Source organism: Scyliorhinus torazame, chromosome 11 (assembly GCF_047496885.1).
Source record: "Scyliorhinus torazame isolate Kashiwa2021f chromosome 11, sScyTor2.1, whole genome shotgun sequence".
NCBI lineage: Eukaryota > Metazoa > Chordata > Chondrichthyes > Carcharhiniformes > Scyliorhinidae > Scyliorhinus > Scyliorhinus torazame.
Window position 1 is genome coordinate 73,647,942 of NC_092717.1, and position 21,022 is coordinate 73,668,963.

General features: G+C 42.5%; 1 protein-coding gene across 1 annotated transcript in view; it reads left to right on the top strand.

Annotated features, from left to right (window-relative positions):
- The first annotated feature begins 15,219 nt into the window (after window positions 1-15,219).
- LOC140385344 (exostosin-1-like) overlaps window positions 15,220-21,022 on the top strand; it is a 299,358-nt gene continuing 293,555 nt past the window's right edge. The window contains exon 1 of the mRNA XM_072467409.1: window positions 15,220-16,857. Coding sequence (XP_072323510.1) covers window positions 15,902-16,857 — 956 coding nt within the window. The 5' untranslated portion in view covers window positions 15,220-15,901. The remainder of the gene's footprint in view (window positions 16,858-21,022) is intronic.

Here is a 21,022-nt window from a genome sequence, read left to right on the forward strand (position 1 = left end):
GCTCCAACAACACGCAAGAAGCTCAGCACCATCCGGGACAAAGCAGTCCGCTTGATTGCACCCACTTAAACAAACATTCAAACCCTCCACCACCGATGAACAGTGGCAGCCATGTGTACCATCTACAAGATGCACTGCAGTAACTCACCAAGGTTCCTTAGACAGCACCTTCCAAACCCATGACCACTAGGATAGAAGGATAAGAGCAGCAGATACCTGGGAACCCCACCACCTGGAAAAAAAGATCTACCTCGCTTGTTAAAAATGTAATATTTTAATTTGAAAGATGTTTCATTTCTCTCCCCCTTTCTTATTAATTTTATCTTATTAAATATTTCAAAATTCAAGAGCATGTATTAAACAGAAGATACCCCATAGAATTTACACCCACTGTTCCCAAAAGTCTCTTTTGTACTTGCGTAAAGCGTCCATGATGACATTTTCCCTCCCTGTCAAATGAAAGACTTTAAGTTAAATGGTTGTAATAGCAAACTCCATTGGAGCAACCAGATGTTCTGATCTTAAAATTTCTCCAGAAATTTAAAAGTGTTGTGGTCCGTATTGTCATGTGAGGGTACCTTTAATACATGGATGTTTAAGCAATGTACCTTTAAGAAAACAGTGATGTCAGAGAGTGGATGGGGCTGAGCTCAGGTCAGCCATTTTGCAGTTTAGTTTTGCAGTTGGAAAAAGCAGTTTGTGTATGGCTGTGTGTGTCCAGAGAACTGCAGGAAGAAAGCAAGGTGCTGGAGCTGAAGTCAACCAAGCTAATATATCTCTGCCATTCTACAGAAAATATATATTAACTGTGACTGGTGTGTTACTGTTTTGAAGATTTGAAGCCTTTTGGATGTTTGAAGGAACATTTTAAGGAATTATTTACTGTTGCAATATTTTCTGAGTTATCTTTGAAGTAAGGAATGTTAAGAGATCCAATGTTTATTTAAGATGTTAAGTTGAGTTCATGGAATAAACAGTGTTTTGTGTTTAAAAACCCACGTGTCCATAATTGTAATGCCACACCGAGGGAAAAAGCCGTGTGCTAGGAAAAGCAACAAATCCATTAAAGGGAGAGGTTGGTTGAACTCCATGATACATTTTGGGGTTCTTAAAACGCCTCGCCCATAACAATTGGGGGCTCGAGGGGGATAAAAGTCTATCTATTGGATTGGCTTTTGTGAACTTAAAGACAGTGAAGGATTGTTGCTTCTCCGGTGTGGTATTTTAGTTTAAGTGGGGAGAGTGTTGTGAACAATGGCTCTTTCTGAGGCTCAGAAGTTTTTGGGAGTGGAGAATGTTACACGGAGTATCTTACGGACAGAAACGAAATGCAGACTGTTAGATTTGGCGAGAACATTGCAGTTAACATTCCCTGACAAAATGCGAAAAGTTGAGGTAATTATGGTGGAGGTTAAGCATTTAAAGTTGCCTGAGATAGAGTTTGACTCATTGGAAATGGCAAAAGTTCAGTTGCAAATTAAACAAATGAAACATGAGAAAGAATTAAAGCGGCTGGCATATGAGAGTGAGAGAGAGGAAAAAGACAGAGAAAGAGAGAGAGAGGAAAAAGAAAGAGAAAGAGAGAGAGAGGAAAAAGAAAAGGAGGGAGAAGAAAGGAGGAAAGAAAGAATAGCCCTAGCAGAACAAAAAAGAAAAGAAAGGGAGATACAAATCCGGGAAAAAGATAGAGAGGGAGTTTGAACTTCAGAAAATGGCCATGAAACATGACAATCAGTTAAAATTGGCAGACGTAAAGGGAAACGTACAGTTGGATGATAGTGATGTGGAGAGTGAGAAAGAGCATCATAGTCGAAGGCTTGGTGGGAATCTATTTAAATATGTCCAAGCATTGCCAATGTTTGACGAGAAGGGAGTGGAAGCCTTTTTCATTTCATTTGAGAAGGTAGCTAAACAAATGAAATGGCCACAGGACATGTGGGTGTTACTGATTCAAACGAAGCTGGTACGTAGAGCTAGTGAAGAGTTTGCATCACTACCGGATGAGGTATCTGGAACGTATGAGAAGGTGAAGAAATCCATCGTAAGTACATATGAGCTAGTGCCTGAAGCTTACAGACAAAGGTTTAGAAATTCAAGGAAAGAATTTGGTTAAACATACATGGAGTATGAAAGGCTCAAACAGAGTAATTTTGATAGGTGGATATGGGCTTTGAAAATAGACCAAATGAAGCTCTCAGAGAAATTATACTTTTGGAGGAGTTAAAAAATTCAATTCCTGATGTAGTGGGAACTCATGTGGAAGAACAAAGGGTTAAAACTGCGAGATTAGCAGCGGAAATGGCAGATGATTATGAATTAGTTCATAAATCAAAGAATGGTTTCTGACATCAGTTTCAGCCAGTGAGGGATAGAAACTGGGGACATGAGAAATACTCAAGTGGTAAAGGTAAAGGTGATCTGATGGGAGACAATAAAAAGTGTACCTCAGATTAAAAAATAAATCCAGGAGGGTGGAAAATAAATGAAAAGTTTCAGATGTTTTCTCTGTAATAAACTAGGCCATGTAAAGTCACAGTGTTGGTGGCTGAACAAAAGCACGGGGAAGGCTGATGTGGTAAATCAGGATAAGACAGTGGGGTTTGTTAGAGTGGTAAAGGAAAGCCCAAGGGAAGCAAAGGAGGTGCAAACGATTGTACAGCCTGTTCAAGAAGTAATTGTTGAGAAGGTGTCAGATGTCTTTAAAAGAATTTACTTGTGTGGGTAAAGTTTACTCATGTGTATCAGGAGGAGCAGGTAAAGAAGTCACAATTTTAAGAGATACAGGGGCTAGTCAATCTTTAATGGTAAGAGATGAGGAATTATGTAGTTTGGGAAGAATGTTGCCAGAAAAGGTGGTGATATGTGAGATTCAGGGTGAGAGGAGTCGCGTTCCACTACATAAGGTAAGGTTGGAAAGTCCAGTGAAGAGTGGTGAAGTGGTAGTAGCAGTAATAGATAAACTATCTTGTCCAGGAATACAGTTTATCTTGTGTAATGATATAGCTGGATCGCAGGTGGGAGTGATGCCTAATATGGTTGATAAGCCAATGGAAAATCAGCCAACTGAAGTGTTGAAGGACGAAAATCCTGGGATATTTCCGGATTCTATAGTAACAAGGTCGCAAAGTCACAGGTTAAGACAAGAGGAGAAATCAAAGAGTGAAGATGAAGTTGAAGTGCAATTATCAGAAACGATTTTTGATCAGATGGTTGAAAAAGAACAAGAACAGGTGGAGGATGAGGCGGATATTTTTAGTTCAGGAAAATTGCAACAGAAAGATGTAGAAATAAAACGGATATATCAGAAAGCATGGGCAGGATTCTCCACTCCCGCCCCCAAGTGCCCACAGCGTTCACGACGGCGCAAAACGGCCCCTGTCCCAACCGATTCAGGGCTAGGAGTGGGACCGCGTCATTTACACGCGCCAGGCCTTGTCGCCGCGTAAAGGCGGCGCCGCATACATGACACAGCCGGCGCCACATAACTGGCGTCACCCGCGCATGCGCGGGATGGCCGGCGCCAACCAACGCATGCGTGGTTGCCGTCCTCTCCGAGTCCGCCCCGCAAGAAGATGGCAGACGGATCTTGCGGGGCTGCGGAAGAAAGGAGGTCCTCCTTCAGAGAGGACGGCCCGACGAACGGTGGGCACCGATTGCGGGCCACCTCACATTTGAGGTACCCCCCGGTGCAGGATCCCCCCTCCCCCCCCCCTGCAGGCCGCCCCCCCCAGCGTTCCCGCGCTGTTCCCGACGGCAGCGACCAGGTATGGACGGCGCCGGGGGGAACCCGCCGTTTTAGGCCGGCCGCTCAGCCCACTCAGGCCTGAGAATAGCAGGGGTGCCGGAGAATCACCATTTTGTCCTACCTGCTACAGTAGTGAACTCACCAACATTGAGGGCATTTAAAAGTTTATTGGATAAACATATGGATGATAATGGCATAGTGTAGGTTAGATGGCTTTTGTTTCGGTGCAACATCGTGGGCCGAAGGGCCTGTACTGCGCTGTATTGTTCTATGTTCTATGTTCTATTTGAAAGTTGCACAAAATGTGATGAAACGGGTAGCGGACAAGAAATCCAAAGTTCGTAGTTTTGCCAGTGGGGATAAAGTTTTAGTGTTGTTACCAGTGGTAGGAGAGCCTTTAAAAGCTAGGTTTTGTGGACCGTATCAGATTGAAAGGAAATTAAGTGAGGTGAATTATGTGGTAAAAACACCAGATAGAAGGAAGACTCACCAAGTGTGTCATGTGAATATGCTTAAAAGGTACTTTGAAAGGGAAGGAGAGACAAAGGAGGTTTTAATGATTCTAACTCAAAGTGACAAACCAAATCCAGATGACTGTGAATTTGGCATACCTCAAATTAAATTGGAAAATGAGGATGTTCTTAAAAATTGGGATGAATTGTTACATTACCTTCCAGAGGAAAACCAAACTGACCTGAAAGAGTTATTGATATCACATGGGCACGTTTGTAGAGATAAATTGGGATGTACTAAAATGGCTATACATGATGTAGATGTGGGAAAAGCTGTTCCTATCAAACAACATCCATAATCGACTTAATCCTTTAAAATTAGCACAGGTTAACAGAGAGATTGAGAGTATGCTGAAGAATGGCATAATTGAAGTGGGTTGCAGCCAATGGAGCTCACCCATAGTGATGGCACCTAATCCAGATGGTACCCAACGGTTGTGTGTGGACTATAGAAAGGTGAATGCAATTACAAGAACGGACTCTTACCCTGTCCCACCATTGAAGGATTGCATGGAGAAAGTGGGACAATCTGCTTTTATTTACAACTTCCAGACATGGAAAGAACATTTAGAACATCGTATGGTGTTTTTCGATCGACTTCAGGAGGCGGGTTTGGTGATGAACCTAGCCGAAAGTGAATTTGGAGAAGCCCGAATCACTTTCCTTGAGGAGTTTCCGATACCCTCAAGACGAAGGGAAATAATGCGATTTCTTAACATGAATGAATTTGATCGAACCTTTGTGCAAACGTTTTGTGCCATGATTACTCCACTGATGGACTTGCTGAAGAAACGTCAAACATTTCAAGGGACAGCGGACTTTCAACAGGCATTTGACTGCTTGAAAACTGTGGTAATCAATGTTCCTATATTGGAGAATTGCAAGGGACTCTGTGGTCAGATTGAACTAAAGTATCTGATTCTAAAGAGAAATGCCGAGGAGTAGAGGAATGAATGGATCGTGCAGAGACTTTGTTCAAAGAGACTGTCAATCGAGAAGGATTTCAGCTGGAGGAAAAATAATTTTTTAAAATGGACTATATTATTATACCTGTTTGCATGTGTTATTTTTTCAAAAAATGAAAAGGTATATTTACTGTGTACATTTCTTAGTGGATGGTGCAAAAGTGATAAATGAAACCATCTTGAAGTTGATGGGGTTTTTTTCTTGGGGGGAGGTGTCATGTGAGGGTACCTTTAAGACATGAATGTTTAAGCAATGTACCTTTAAGAATACAGTGATGTCAGAGAGTGGGTGGGGCTGAGCTCAGGTCAGCCATTTTGCAGTTTAGTTTTGCAGTTGGAAAAAGCAGTTTGTGCATGTCCAGAGAACTGCAGGAAGAAAGCAAGGTGCTGGGGCTGATGTCAACCAAACTAATATATCTCTGCCATTCTACAGAAAATATATATTAACTATGACTGGTGTGTTACTGTTTAGAAGGTTTGAAGCCGTTTGGATGTTTGAAGGAACATTTTAAGGAATTATTTACTGTTGCAATATTTTCTGAGTTATCTTTGAAGTAAGGGGTGTTAAGAGATCCAATGTTTATTTAAGATGTTAAGTTGAGTTCATGGAATAAACAGTGTTTTGTGTTTAAAAACCCACGAGTCCATAATTGTAATGCCACACCTAGGGAAAAAGCCGTGTGCTAGGAAAAGCAACAAATCCATTAAAGGGAGAGGTTGGTTGAACTCCATGATACATTTTGGGGTTCTGGAAACGCCTCGCCCATAACAGTATATATGATTGTCTCTGCTCGGTTGCTGGCAACATAAATTTCAAGTGTCGTAATGCCAGATAGGCCAGTGGCTTAAAGCCGCTTTCTCAATGGTTGAACACTTCTGCTGGTGATGATTGAATTTTCTTGAGAATTATCCCACCGCCTTCTCGAGGCCAAGTTAGTCTTCTTGCAATAGGACGGCTCCTACACCAACGTTGCTCTCATCCACCAGCAGTTCAAACCGGATTTGTCATCAGCACAGTTATTAAATGGTTGAATGCCATTTGGCACTCCTCCATCCAGTTAAACTGCTTGTTCTTCTTTAAGAGCTCTGAGTGGTGTTACCACTCTGCTAAAGTTGGGCAGGAACTTACACTCGTACCCAGAAATCTTTAATTCTCTTTTCTGGTGGTGGGTTCCAAATGGCCTGTACTTTTGCAGCTCGTGGGGCCATTTGACCATGTCCCACTACGTGTTCCAGATATGAAACTTGGACCTTGGAAAACTTGTTTCTCGCTAGATTCATTATGAGATTGGATTCTTCTAAGTGGTCAAATAGTTCCTTTATGTGTTGTAGGTGCTATTTATAACTCTGGCTGAACTCTAAGTCATCAATCTCTACGGCTCAGTGACTCAATCGTTGAGGCAGTTCGTGAGCCTCTGAAAAGTTGCGGGGGCGTTCTTCATCCCGAATGGCATAATGTTGAATTGATAAAGTCCTTGTGCGGAGATCTCCTTCGCCCTCTCCGTCAAAGATACTTGCCAATAGCTCTTTACCAAGTCTTTTTTGGTGATGCATTTTAACCATCCAAAGCTTTTGATGCAATCTACCAAACGTGGAATAATAAACAAATCCCTCTTGGCTACGGAATTCACTCGCCAGTAATCCATGCACAGCCTCTGGCTTCTATTCGTTTCGCGAACTCAATTCAATAAAGTTATTCTGGAGCATATGCTCAAATATAACTCAGCTATACTTAACCTATATGGATGTTGTTTGATTGTAACGGTGTCTCCCATATCTATGTCATGTATTGCTGACCACGTTTTACCAAGTTTATTCCCACAAATACATTTATAGGTCTGCAGTAACTCTATCAGTTCACTCCAGCTCTTATCTGGGAGATGACATAACCATTGATTAGATTTTCCAGGACTTCTTCATTGCCCAAATGAATTATAGGGAAGTCACTGTCATAATTTTAACCCTCCAGCAAATCATGTCTATATGTTCTAGTCGTGTCATAAACGTCTTGCCTTTTATCTCCTTCTTTAACACCATGGAGGGATCCTTGGCATCAAACTGGAGCCTTGTCCGCTGGTGGCCATTTTCAGGGTATTAGGCTTGCGCATGCTGCAGACGGGTGAAGACAGATAAGCTCACCTTTCCCTCGCAAATAGCCCAGAGGCGGGTTCATCTGAGATGGAGTTCTCCCACTCCACCAAGCGCCTCGGCAGGGTTGGATGATTTAATGAATTTCCCACATCTTGAGAAGGTCAAGTACACCCTTGCAGGGTTGATGGAAGGGTTTTACTTCAGATGGTAGCCATTCATTTCCTTTTTCAAAGAGTTATTCACAGTCAGCTGGTTGGGGGTGGTTATTAGTTCATAGTTGGGGTATTCTTTGTTTTTTTAATTATAGGTGTAAGGAGTGGGAGTAGTAAGGTTGAAAATGATTGGAATGTGATTTTCATGTAATGTATCTAAATGTATTAGGCAGTTATTATAGATTTATTTTGTAATAATGAAAAATTATTTTGTGATAAAAGTATTTAAAAAAAAGAATTTGAACACTTGTCTTCCTCCTGTTTTGCTACTAACAAAGCCTCACACTTCTTCTCATCTCCTCAATACTTCTTTAACATGTTCGCATGACACACTCTGTGTGATTGACATCTATCTGTGGTGCATACCAGATAGTTTACCTTGCTCCATTTCCTTTTAACGATATGGTCACTGAATTTAGCTTTCAGGAGCACTCTCTCTCCAGTTGTAAAACTGGGTCTTCCTATCAGCCCTTGCTTTCATTCCCTTCTGGGTTGTCTTTTACTGTTTTCTCACCACTCACATGACCCAGTCAGACGTTCCCTCAAGCTTCAGGCGTCGTCTAAAAAGATAGTCTCTGACTTCATATCTAGTACATTTTCATAAATTAATTTCTGTGGTCCTCTGACCTCATGTCCATAGACCAATTCAAAAGGATTAATTTTGGTAGACTCATTTGATGCATCCCTAATCGTTAATAACAAAAATGGAATCACTTTGTCCCAATCATGAGGATAGTCTTGGTTATAAGCTCTCATCATGCTTTTCAACGTTAGGTACCACCTCTAGTGTTATCGGGACTCTGGATGATACACCAGTGATTTTAATCTATTTGATCTCCAGACTATTCAGGAACTCTTTGACTAGTCCTGACATTAAACTTGGCCTTTGGACTGATTGTATCTTCTTTGCTAAGCCATTTCTGGTAAAGAATTTGGTTATTTTAAAATAAGATATTGCTTAACTGAGAGCCATTGTAGGTCGTCAGTGAGTGCAGGGCTGATGGGTGAACGTGTGATGGATGAGAATTAGAACATGGGTGACAGAGTTTTGGATGTTGTCAAGTTCACAGAGAGAATGTGGGTGGTTGACAGAAATTAGTTAGAATAGTCAGGTCTAGAAGTAACAAAGACATGCATGAGTATTTCATCAACTGATGAGCTGAGATAGGGATAAAGTCAAGTAATATTGCAAAGGTGGAAATATGCAGTCTTAGTGATGCCATAGATATTGGTCAGAAGCTCATCTCAGGGTCAAATATGATACCAAGGTTGTGTAAAGTTTGATTCAGCCTCAGATAGTTGCCAGCTGGAGAGAGTTGGTGGCTAAGTGGCAAATATTCGGGGGGCACAAAGAGAACAGCTTTGATTTTTCCAATAACAAATAGGAGGAAGGCTCCGCTAATTGAGTACTGGATGTAATGAACAAGCTGACAATCTAGAGACAGTGGAGGGACTGAGAGAGGTGGCGGTGAGATAGAACTGAGTGTCATCAGCGTTCATGTGGAAATTGATGTGTTTTTGAATGATGTTGCTGAGGGGCAGCAAGTAGATGAGAACAAAGAAAGAGACAAGGAAAGATCTTTGAGGAACATCAGAAGTAACAGTGTAGGAGTGGGAAGAGAAACCATTGCATGGCTTTATGGCTACAATTAGATAGATAAGACTGGAATCTGCCACAACAATCCCGCCAATGCAGATAACAGTAGCGATGCATTGGGAGGATGATGGTTTAATTAACACTGACAATGGCTACAGACTGATTAAGAGGGCTGGTTTAGCTCAGTGGGCTAGATAGCTGGTTTGTGATGCAGAACAAGGCCAGCAGCGTGCATTCAATTCCCGTACCAGCTTACCCGAACAGGTGCAGGAATGTGGTGACTAGGGGTTTTTCACAGTAACTTCACACTTGTGACAATAAAAGGTTATTATTATTATTATGATTACAAAAGCAAGGAAGTCATGTTAGAGTTATATACAATATTGGTGAGACCACAGCAGGAGTACTGTGTGCAGTTCTGGTCGCTACATTATAACGTACCTGGATGAGCACTTGGCACGTCTTAATATTCAAGGCTATGGGCCAAGTGTTGGCAAATGGGATTGGGATTGGCAGATCAGGTGCTTTCATGCGGCGGTGCAGACTTGATGAGCCGAACGGCCAGTTCTGCACTGTATTTTTCTGTGATTCTGTGAGGCATCTACACCTGATAATCCCCCCTGTTACATTATCCATTCACATCGGCGCATGACTGGTCTCCCACAGTGTGCACCTAGCGTGCAGAGCTCAGGTGAATGCATTGCTCAGAGGGTAGAGTGATACTAGGCGGCACAGTGGTGCAGTGGTTAGCACTGCTGCCTCATGGCGCTGAGGACCCGGGTTCGATCCTGGCCCCGGCTCACTGTCCGGGAGTTTGTACATTCTCCCCGTGTCTGCGTGAGTCTCACTCCCACAACCCAAGATGTGCAGGTAGGTGGATTGGCCACGCTAAATTGCCCCTTAATTGGGAAAAAAAGAATTGAGCACTTTAAATTTTAAAAAAAAGAGGGGAAAATGAGTGATATGCCCGGGCAGTACCTGGCACTCCTCCTTTGGAATGCCTGGACAGTGCCAGGGGCCAATGCCCATGGCTGGGAACAGTACTGTTATCTGTTCTGTGTTGTGGACGTAGTGCAGGTGCACGCAGAACATCTAGTTCTTTGACTGGTTAGGTAGTTTATTAACAAATTGAACACATGGAAAGATAACTACGAACTATGATACAATTGGTAACGAATAAATCAATTCAGTGAATTCTCCTGGAGCTATTTCTAGTGCGACTATCCTCTAGTACGACTTACTACCAATTGCTGGATATATCGAGTCACACGGTAGATCTCTATCGCCGCCTACTGGTTGGAGGTCATTCGGTAACTATATACATGAATGGATAACTATGCACATTACTGGACACATGCATATCACCACAAGTACCAGGGGTTGTTGATGGGTGGAGAGGGGGTGTTGAATTTTTACTTCTTTAGTATCGGAGCAGTCTTTAGAAATGGCGGTCTGATCTTTTTAAAATGATATAGCTGGGGGGGGGGGGGGGGGGCGGTGTGCGGGTTCACTAGCGTAACATCATGTGGCCTGCCCCTTGGATTTATTTTTTCAAAGTTTCTCACAATATGGCAGAGAAGTCACTGTTGGGGCCAGTGTCTTAAATGCTGCTTTTCAGCCCTCTGCGACACTCTGCAAAAAACATGGAAAAATTCCACTTATTACCTTCCTCCACCTTCAGTGGTGGAGGTAACTGACATGGGAGCCAGGAAGGGAAGATAAGTGGTCAATAATTTAGTAGGAATAAATCTGATAGAGAAGGAGATGTGTCCCATGGACAGGCTGGGCTCAGAGAGGGCATGAGGGGGGATAGTAGAGAAATTAGAAAAAAAGATACAAGTTCAGGGTTAAGGTAGGGGGAATCTTAGAAGATGTTTGATCTTGTGGACATGGAAAAGGGAAGGAAATGGTCAAGGCAGCTGATCAGATGGTCTCGATCTTACTGACAAAGAAGTCTGTGAAAAACTTTGTACTTGCTGGGGATGGAGGTGGGGGAGATGGGAGACAAATTTTAGAGGACATGTGCTGTAGGAAGTCAGGAGTTACTTTTGCATTCCAAGATTATCCCAATAAAGACTTTTCAGACGAGAACAGGACCTAATCTTGTTCTAAATAGTCCAGTCAGATCTGTTTGCAGATGGCTAAACAATTGTCCACCGTATTTATTCAAATCTGCATCTCTTTGACCTCACAGGGTTGAGAGGAGGGCTTGCTGGAGGAAACAGCCAAGTTGAGAGTAATAGTTGTAATGGGACGAGGCATCAAAAGTGGTACTGAGAGTGTCATTGGTAGCTGCAAAAATACTGTGGCGAACAAAATTTCAAATGCTGGACAGTCGGGAATTTAAAAATACAGTTTTAAGTGAATTAGGAGCGTTTTTCCAGGGGCTGGTACAGCAGGACATTGGGTCAAAAGGAGGAAGAGGGATATGGATGAAGAGTGATACAAGTAGGGGGTCAGAGATTGTCTTATCCATAGCGTGGAATTAAAATGTGTTGAAAATGGGACACATTCTCTGAAAGGGAAGCTTAGTTGGATGCAAGTATCCAAAGTATTAACCAGGATAAACTTTATTAGGAATAAATAGGAATGAGAGGGGCAGTGGGCAACCATTTGATAATGGGTGTTTATGAACTTGATTCTCCCAGAAATCTTCCAAAGACAGATTATATAAACTGGATCAAATTTTAACCAGAGAACACATCAGATTGTTTCCAATGTCTCACAACTTGAAATCAAAAAAATGTATCATTGGATGAGGGAATCAGATTGTCTAGTTTTCTTCATCAATTAGAATCACATCTTTAAGTTCCCTACAGCCTACCAGACATTCTAGCAGTGGTTCCCATCCCTTCAAATTAGACCGCTAAGGATTAACAAAATGCTGCCACTAACATCCTCCCAGACTTTGATTTTTGTGTTGTTCATAGAACATGTTATTCATTATTTATAAAATGCTACCAAACTATAAAATAAAAATGTTCAATTGTATTATAAGTCAGGAGTTAAAGAACAGTGAAAAGTGGGCATTGTTTGCGAGAGTTGTTTGCATACATTAAGACACTCTACTTTTTGAGGCCAAAATTCCTGTGAGTAAATAAACTAACTGTTCTTCACTTTCTTTCCTTCTTTGTGTGCTACCTGCATTTGCTCCATTTCCTTAAAGCATGAATCACCTTCTGGATAAAACAGCTGGCAGGCAAACTAATCTCAGGCTTCTAATAACTTTGGGCAGCATGGAGGCCCAGTGTTTAGCACTGCTGCCTCACAGTGCCAGGGACCCAAATTCAATTGCGGCCTTGGGTTACTGTCTGTGTGGTGTTTGCACCTTCTCCCCGTGTCTGTGTGCGTTTCCCCCGGATGCTCCATTTTCCTCCCACAGTCCAATGTTGCGCAGGTTAGATGGATTGGCCATTCAAAATTACCCCTTAGTGTCCAAAAGATTAGGTGGGTTGTGGGGATAGGGCAGGGGCATGGGCCTAGATAGGATGCTCTTTCAGTGGGTCGGTGCGACTCGATGGGCCAAATGGCCTCCTTCTGCACTGTAGGGATTCTATGAACATTGGCTTGTAACTGATCATTTGGAGGCTTGATTTTCTGCACCCTCCTTTTCCATCTCAGTGCTTTCACTGATATTGTGACTGAAATCAGGAATGTATGATGTGGAGAATTCCAAGAGCAACCTACTATCTTAGCATTCACTCACTACATTCAAAAAAGTACTTAATTGGCTGCAAAGCACTTTGAGGCAGGCGGTGATCATGTAAAAGTACTCTTTAATTGCAAGTCTTTTTTTATTCCATTGTTCATTGAAATTCAAAAAAGTTTGTGACATTTTCTTCCTCCCTCCAATGTTTTCTTACCCTGTTTTCTGAGGTTACTTACTCATGCTGAAGTTTGGTTTTATTAATTTTTGGATTAATTACTTCAGTCAAAAAGTTGTGACTCTTTGGAATTCTCCACTCCAGAGGGTTGTGGATGTCCCATTGTTGAATACATTTAAGGTTAGGGTAGATCGAATTTGGTCTCTCGGGCAATCTAGGGAAATACGAGTGGGCAGGAAAATGGCGTTGAAGCCCCAAGAATTGCCATGATCATATTGAATGGCAGAGCAGGCTCAATGGGCCACGTGGACTCCATGCTGGTGGCCCTCCAGACTGGTCCAGACAACAGTTGTTTATATGTGTCTAGAATTATGAGTGCTGAAAAGATTTTTTTTCCATGGAAGGTGCAATAACCTCAAGAATGGGCTCCACCGGTTTATAAAACACGACCATTTATTAGAATTAGAAACAATTATACACAAGAGTGCTTAAAATGGTCTTTCCATACTCAGTTCCAAGGTTGAACTGTTGGGACAAGTCCCAACAGGTCCCAGTGAAATCTGAACTCCGTCCCTGATTGGACTAGGACATCCTTTAAAGGGTTCTAGAGCTGAAGCTGACCCAGTCCTAATCTGACACCCACATAGTTCAGAAGCCAAACCATAGCTTTTTCCTCCCTGTACCCAACTTGGTGGTTGGGAATGACTGTTTCAAATTGAAGGTTGCTTTGAATTAATGTAATCTAAACTACCATTCAGATGCATTTTCAGCATTTGGGCCAGAGGTTCAAAAACAGAAGGTATTTTAAATCAAAATAAATACATGGGAGGTTTGGTCCCTAATCTGTGTTAAATGTGTTCTCAGCAGAAAGCTGGAACTTGTTTTGCTCGCTTTCAAGGTCGGGGAGGAGCCTTGCAGTGTTTTTTCATCTGAGTTGGCCTAGGTTTTTTTGGCTGGTCTGGGAGATTATGTAGCTGCTGGTGGGTGGACAGCATTGATAATCAAGTTAATCAATTGCAACTGTATGAGGTAGATTTGGTGGATCAGCAGGTCTTTTGCTGTCTGTCATTTTCGTACACACCTTTCTGCTGAGATCAACACATTTAACACAGAGTAGGGATTACATCTCCCATGTATTCATTTGCACTTAAAACGCCTTATATCATTTGAACCATTGGGCGAAATGTTGAAAATGTATCTGAGTGATTATTCTGACCTTGGTTTCATTACTAAGTCTTAAATTGGAAACAGTTTTATAGGCGTTTTCTCCTCGATTCAACGAAGAAGGTAAACGCATTTCAGAAATGAAATAAGGAATATTGGCCTGACAAATCAATCTGTACAGGATTAGGATTCCACCCCCTTAACCTGGGATGAAATCCCAATTTTCATTCATGTTCAGACTTAGTGAGTGAGTTTAACTCGTTCTGGGTTGGCTACATGAGGGGTGAGACATTGTGCCCCTCCTGTCGATACAGAGCAGCTGTGAAATGAGTCACATCGGGCTGTTCGCACGCATTTAGCAGAAATTATGATGTAGAAATAAACAATTTTCCCTAAAAAAAAGAAATAGATATGGGAAAGAATTTGGATTCGTAACGGACTCGGACTGACTAATTGCTGAAGCATGAGAGGGCAGCAAAAATGAGCTCCACATAAAACGCCAGTTATCGGGGATGCTGGAATCTGAAACAAAAACAGAAAACACTGGACAATCTCAGCGGGTCTGACAGCAACTGTGGAGAGAGAAGGGAGCTAAGGTTTCGAGCCTGCATGACTCTGTGAAAGCTAGCTCCACTCCGCTTTCTGATGGGGGAGAAATACAGCCCAAAATAAACGTGCCCTTGCAGCAAAATCATTTCACCAGTGGGGGAAAGAAAACTGTCAAACGAGAGTGGAAAAAAAGTTATCGTCTTAAATCACAAATCATTTACTCCTGTGCTCATTGCAGGGAGCAAAACGTTAACAATGAAAGGTAGCTGAGCCAATCATCAATGTTGGAGCAGCGTGTGAGTGAGTCGAGCACTTATTTCCTTTGTCACATCTCCAAGATTTCTGCAACAAGCTCTCATGAATGGGCTCTGCCCAGGCCCCGCTCAGCCACCCATCCCCAGGCCCCACCCACCTCCTGTCCCATTGGAGGCTGGCAGGAGTGTGAGGAAGTGACGCAGGCCAATGGCACTGCGCTGACTTTGGCGGGGGCGGGCGGGGGAGGGGTGAGAGAGTGTCTCTGTCTGTGTGTGCGCGCTCGGGCTGGCTGGGGGAAGGGTGGGGTTGGGGGAAAAAAAAAAGTCAGAATGAAAAGCGGATCCAGGCAACGGTGCTGGGGCACCTCGCTCGCAACGCTGGGCGCCCTCGGAAGGAATCAACCGTCGCGATAACGGTGCGTAGCGCGCACCCTTTTTCCACCCCCACACCTCCCCATCCATTCAACCAACCAACCACCCACCTACCTTCACGCCCGCGAAGAAACGAACAAGGGATCCGCTTTTCTCGGATGAAAAGAAGCGGTGCTTTCACTGCTGCACACTCGGCGCGGCCCCACAGGCTGGCTGCGGGCGCGAGCTGCGGAGCTGGAACGCCGGGGCAGGAGTGCAGGCGCGCGGGCAGAGGGCATTCTAGAACGCGCCGGTCCCGCATTCTGTCCCCGGAGCGCGGTCGGTCCGTTACAGGGAGGAGGAGGCGGCGGGTGGCTGCGGCTGCATCTTTAAATGCCACATAATAACAGTGGCAGCCGCGGTGGGGGGAGCTAGTGATTAAAAATCGCCCACATGCGCTGGAATAACAGGATCTGGGGAAAGAAGAAGAAGAAGGTATTGAAGTTTTTCCAGTCGGTGTGTGGCTCTGTGGCTGGGGGAAGATGGCGGACTGGAGGTGATCGGCAAAGCTCGGGCTCTGATTTAGTCTCTTCTCCTGGTTCTCCTGCCGTGCGGCGAGCCTTCTGCGGCCGGACACATGCAGGCCAAAAAACGCTACCTCCTGCTCTCAGCCGGCGCCGCTCTCTTGTTGCTGGTCTACCTGGCGGGTGTGCGCTTCGGGCAGCTGCCCTCGACTCGGCGACAGAACCGGCGGTGGGCTGCGGACGAGGGCTCCCCCTCGGCCCCCGAGCGCTGGCCCGAGTGGTCCAATGCACTGCAGAGTTTTTCCGTCGGGGACCGGCCCGAGAATGAAGAGTTCAGTCAGCGCGGCTCCCCCCGGCACAAGAGGGACATTAACACCAGTGTCTACAAGGGGAAGAAATGCCGCATGGACTCTTGCTTCGACTTTTCTCTCTGCCACAGAAACGGTTTCAAAGTCTACGTCTACCCGCAGCAGAAAGGGGAGAAAATGTCCGAAAGTTACCAGAACATCCTGGCAGCCATCGAGAACTCCAAGTTTTATACTTCGGATCCGAGACAGGCTTGTCTCTTCGTGCTAAGTTTGGACACTTTAGATCGGGATCAGCTTTCGCCCCAGTACGTACATAACCTAAAAAGTAAAGTCCAGAGCCTGTATTTGTGGAACAATGGCAGGAACCATTTGATTTTTAATCTTTATTCGGGGACCTGGCCCGATTACACAGAGGACCTGGGCTTCGATATCGGCCAGGCGATGTTAGCCAAAGCCAGCATCAGTACTGAAAATTTTAGGAGCAATTTTGACGTTTCCATACCGCTCTTTTCGAAAGAGCACCCGAGGACCGGAGGAGAGAAGGGATACATGCTTTTCAATAACATCCCTCCCTTGAGAAAGTACTTGCTGGTATTTAAAGGGAAAAGATATTTGACTGGCATAGGCTCTGATACCAGGAATGCCTTATATCATGTCCACAATGCAGATGATATTGTCCTCTTAACGACCTGTAAACACGGAAAAGACTGGCAGAAACATAAGGACGCCCGCTGTGACAAAGACAACGATGAATACGAAAGGTATTTGGCTTTAGAAAAATGATTGTTTTTGTCCAATGAGAAAAGTAGGTATGGGTTTCAAAGCTGAGTAACAGGCACACAATGCATTATTTTGCGGTCACCACATTTTCTACTTGTTGGTTAATAGTGTGGATTTGTGCTGCTTCAACAGCAGAAAAAAGGTAAGAACCCGAGCCAAAGCAAATATGTGCCCTACAGGAGCAATATTTCTCTTCCTCCTGATGGTAGGTTCAATTGATGTTTGATTTTTAGCTTTGTGATGTTTGGGAAGGCATGTGGCATCATGAAACATTAGTGTGACTCAGTTGTCTGGTTCCTTGCATGGGGGGGGGGGGGGCGGCAAGTGTACAGAAATAATCTTTTCTTTCAGGGCAGTCTACAGTATAGCACAAAGTCTTGCGCATAGGAGAAGTATATAAACGTTGGTCTATTTGCATAATCTTATGTGAAGTGGAATTTTCAAGTTTGACATTTCGGAAGGAAATTGGAGTATGTGACATTTCTATTTCAGAATTTCTATTTGAGCTGCCTTTCATTGTCTTTAAAAAAATTGATCTAATCACCCAATCTATACAACATGTTTTTCCTCTCTCCAGGCAATGATTGCATTTTTGTTTGCTAAACTGTTTGGTTTTGTAATGACCTTTACAAGAATTTGTTTTATCATGCCCGCAGAACTGATTTTTTTTCTCCTTCCACTGAGAGCAATTAAACAGGTTAGTTGGCTCTGGTTTGTCAGTAAAGTCTCTCGAGAAACTGTATTTTATGGAAGTTGGAATATTATCCGATGAGTTTTAAAAGGCAATATTTTATAAAGTTAATGTTTTTGCTTGTGATAGTTATTTGTGATATGGGAGAAGTACATTCATAATTTTGTGCTATCCTTAAGTGAGATATTGTGTTTCCTGAAGCTCTTGGTCAGTTTTATACTTTCTTGGAGTTGAGCATTTATGGATTGAGCATTTTAGCTGTCACTGACTCCATACAAGATGATTTTAAGCGTGAAGAAATGCTGGAAATTGGTGCTATTTTATAACTTATATGTGCAAATAATTGCTGAAAAGATTTAATGTTTCCCATTTTTTCTATCTATTGTAATGTGCACATAACAGTACGCTTTTTTTATGAATCTAATGCTTTATATCAAAAGTGCTTGTTGCAGAGTTTAATCGCAATACAATGCTGCAAAACTGGATTTTGTGTATAGTTTTGCTTTCTTTGTTACCATGGAAATGCTAACCCCTCCCACCTCTTAAGTTGGAAGTGTTCTGCTCCTAAGCATTTGACAATACTTGTTCAGATTTGCAGAAAATGATTAATATCAAAGATTGAAGGGTTAAGCATTTCTCTACTCTGCAATCAGTGAGTGGTTAATGGAATATTGCCTGCATTCTGTTTGACCTTTACTGCCTTGTTTTAATTTTACATTTGTAACATTTATGATTGACTGCTATAATGCAGTCATGACACATGGCAGTATATATCCAATTTGCTGAAGTTGTAAAAGTGCAAAAGGTTTTTGCTGAGTATGTGCTAAATTTCTGAATTAATGTCCAAATGCTGACAGGTGAACAGTGAATGCTGTCTTCTTGCATGATCCCATTATAAGCTCACAGGCCAATTAACAGATTAGATAATATGACTGATATTTCAGTATGGCACATTTAAAAATTAACCCCTAATGTAAGTCCATGAATTTAGGAATTAACATCTAAATCATTTAACTCAAATGTGTTATTCGTAGTTTTCCACACCCCCAATTCCTGCTACTCCCAAGAAATGTCTTGGATGTTTCGTATTTTAAAATTATTTTACAGTTCATTCTGGGCACGCAGTTCTGAAACAGAACTGGATTTTGTCTATCTTTGTACAGCAATAAATTTACTATTGTGATTTTTGCAATTTGGATCTAATTTTGTAAGCACACATTTGTGCTTTAATTCTGACCTTTAGAGACTTCATTTTCTTTTTTAAGGTTCTCTTGCTTCAGCTAAAACCTCGTGCATGCATACAATTTACATAATGTCACGGCCACCCTTTTGAGTATCTGAGGTATACATACTGACTAGATTCCAGGTTTGATCTATTTTCTTGGCCCATGGTCTGTAGTGGATAGCCAACTGAAGTTGACCATGGATCACACTCTTGATTTCTAACCAGAGTCTCCTAATGGATATCTGATGAGAATAGTGTATTTATGAATGTCTAATGAGGACAGGATTAATTTAGCTGTGGATTTTCCCCATGTGGTCAAATAGCCTATCAGCATTTAATGTCGAAGCGCGCACACAATGATTATATGGGCAAGGTACCAGAGGGTGAGTGGTGCCTGTGGATCCACATAGCAGCAAGGAGGAGCAAGGTGAAAAGTAGTGAGCTGAGGAAGAGATTGCTCTGAGACGTAATGTCAGACATTTTTTGGCACTGAGTCAGAAGGTTAAGAGTTCAAGCTCCACTCCAGAGATTTGGGCATGTAATGTAGAGCATTTAGGGAATGTTATACTGTCAAGGATGCTATCTTTTTAAAAAACATTAAGATGAGGATCTTGTCTGCTCTCTCAAGTGGATGTAAACGATCCATGGCACAAACAAAGCAGTGGATTTATTCCAGTGTCACTAAAAATCATTACCTCGTTGTTTGTTTCATTGCTGTTTGTGGAACCTTGCTGTGCATAGATCAGCTACCATGCGCCTTACATTGTAAAATGACCACCCTTCAAAAATACTTCATTGACTGCAGCACTTTAGAATATGTTGAGTTTGCTAAAGGTGTTCAACTTTATTTAATTTTCTGATATGTGGGACAGGGGGCTCTACAATAGATACCAGAAAGCAGGGATTCTTAAATGGATGAGTTCCTTGTTACCTGGCATGCATGGCAGATGCTGAGCTGAGATTCGATATTTCTCATATGGTGGTCTTAATAGAGGAGTGGTACAATCCGATACAATAATGACATTGACAAAAGCGTAGATGTTTAGTCTGCCAGGGTTAAATTTGTATGTGGGGAAATATTTCGGGGTAGAATTTGTATGTGGGAAAACACATTTTTTGGTGCATTATTTTACTGTTTTCAGGAGGTTTTTTGATGACACTATTGGGGGGGGCAGTTATAAGACTACACAAAATCAGTGTGCTGTAAATATTCCTTGCATAAATGCCTTTAGCAAGCTATGTAATCCTTCAATTGCTCGTGGTTCATTTACGGCAGTTTCCCAGTTGTATATAAGTACATGGGCTGTGATAAAAGTCACCTTACTGTTCAGTAATTAATTCACATACATTTAACAAGGCATTTTATTTATTTGGCAGATACTCTGCAACTGGTACAGATTTACAACTGGAATTGAGGTGGTTGATCAATGTTTGGGAAGTACACAGACTAGATAATTTATAATTTTTAGCCTGTGATGTTAGAGTAACATAACTTTCAGCTTTTGCATTTGTGCGGGCCCAGAGATTTCATGTACTAAATGATTTGTTTGAACTGCACGCAGAACGATACTTTTCACTGTACCTCGGTACACGTGACAAACCAATCCAGGCTTTGGTGTGGGAAGAAAGGAGATGTGCACACTTGCAAATTGAGTTTTGTGCATGTGATATTTATGAAATTTCAGTTGTAGGATAGTGGAAGGATTAAAAATTGGCTAGGGCAATTGATTTTTTTGATAAATGCCTGATATTCTGCTTTCTCCAAAGGAAGGGAAAGGGGGATATAGATCAAATCATTGGAACCTACTGCAAGGGGACTTTCCTAATGCTGCACTTGTGTATTCAGCTCACCAGACTTGAATGGAGTACTGGCTCCAACCAGACAGTAGGCCCATTTATACTGTCTTAAACTGTCGAAGGAAAAATTCTGTATGTGTGGTTAAATATGCACAATGCTCCTCTACCAGCAGTCAAGATTTAAATGTTTGGAGAGCAAAGGCTGTAATGTCTGCATTCTCTGTGAATTTGTAAGGCACAGAGGACTCCACTGCTGCATTTCTTGGTGGATCCCGACTTGATGTAAACTGCAGTTTAAAGTGGAAACTGTTCCAAACAATCTCCGTTTCAGTAGAAGAACCCCTTCAGAAAACTGTGACACTGTCTTTTTGTGATCATAGAATTAGAATCGTAGAATTTACAGTGGAGAAGGAGGCCATTCGGCCCATCGAGT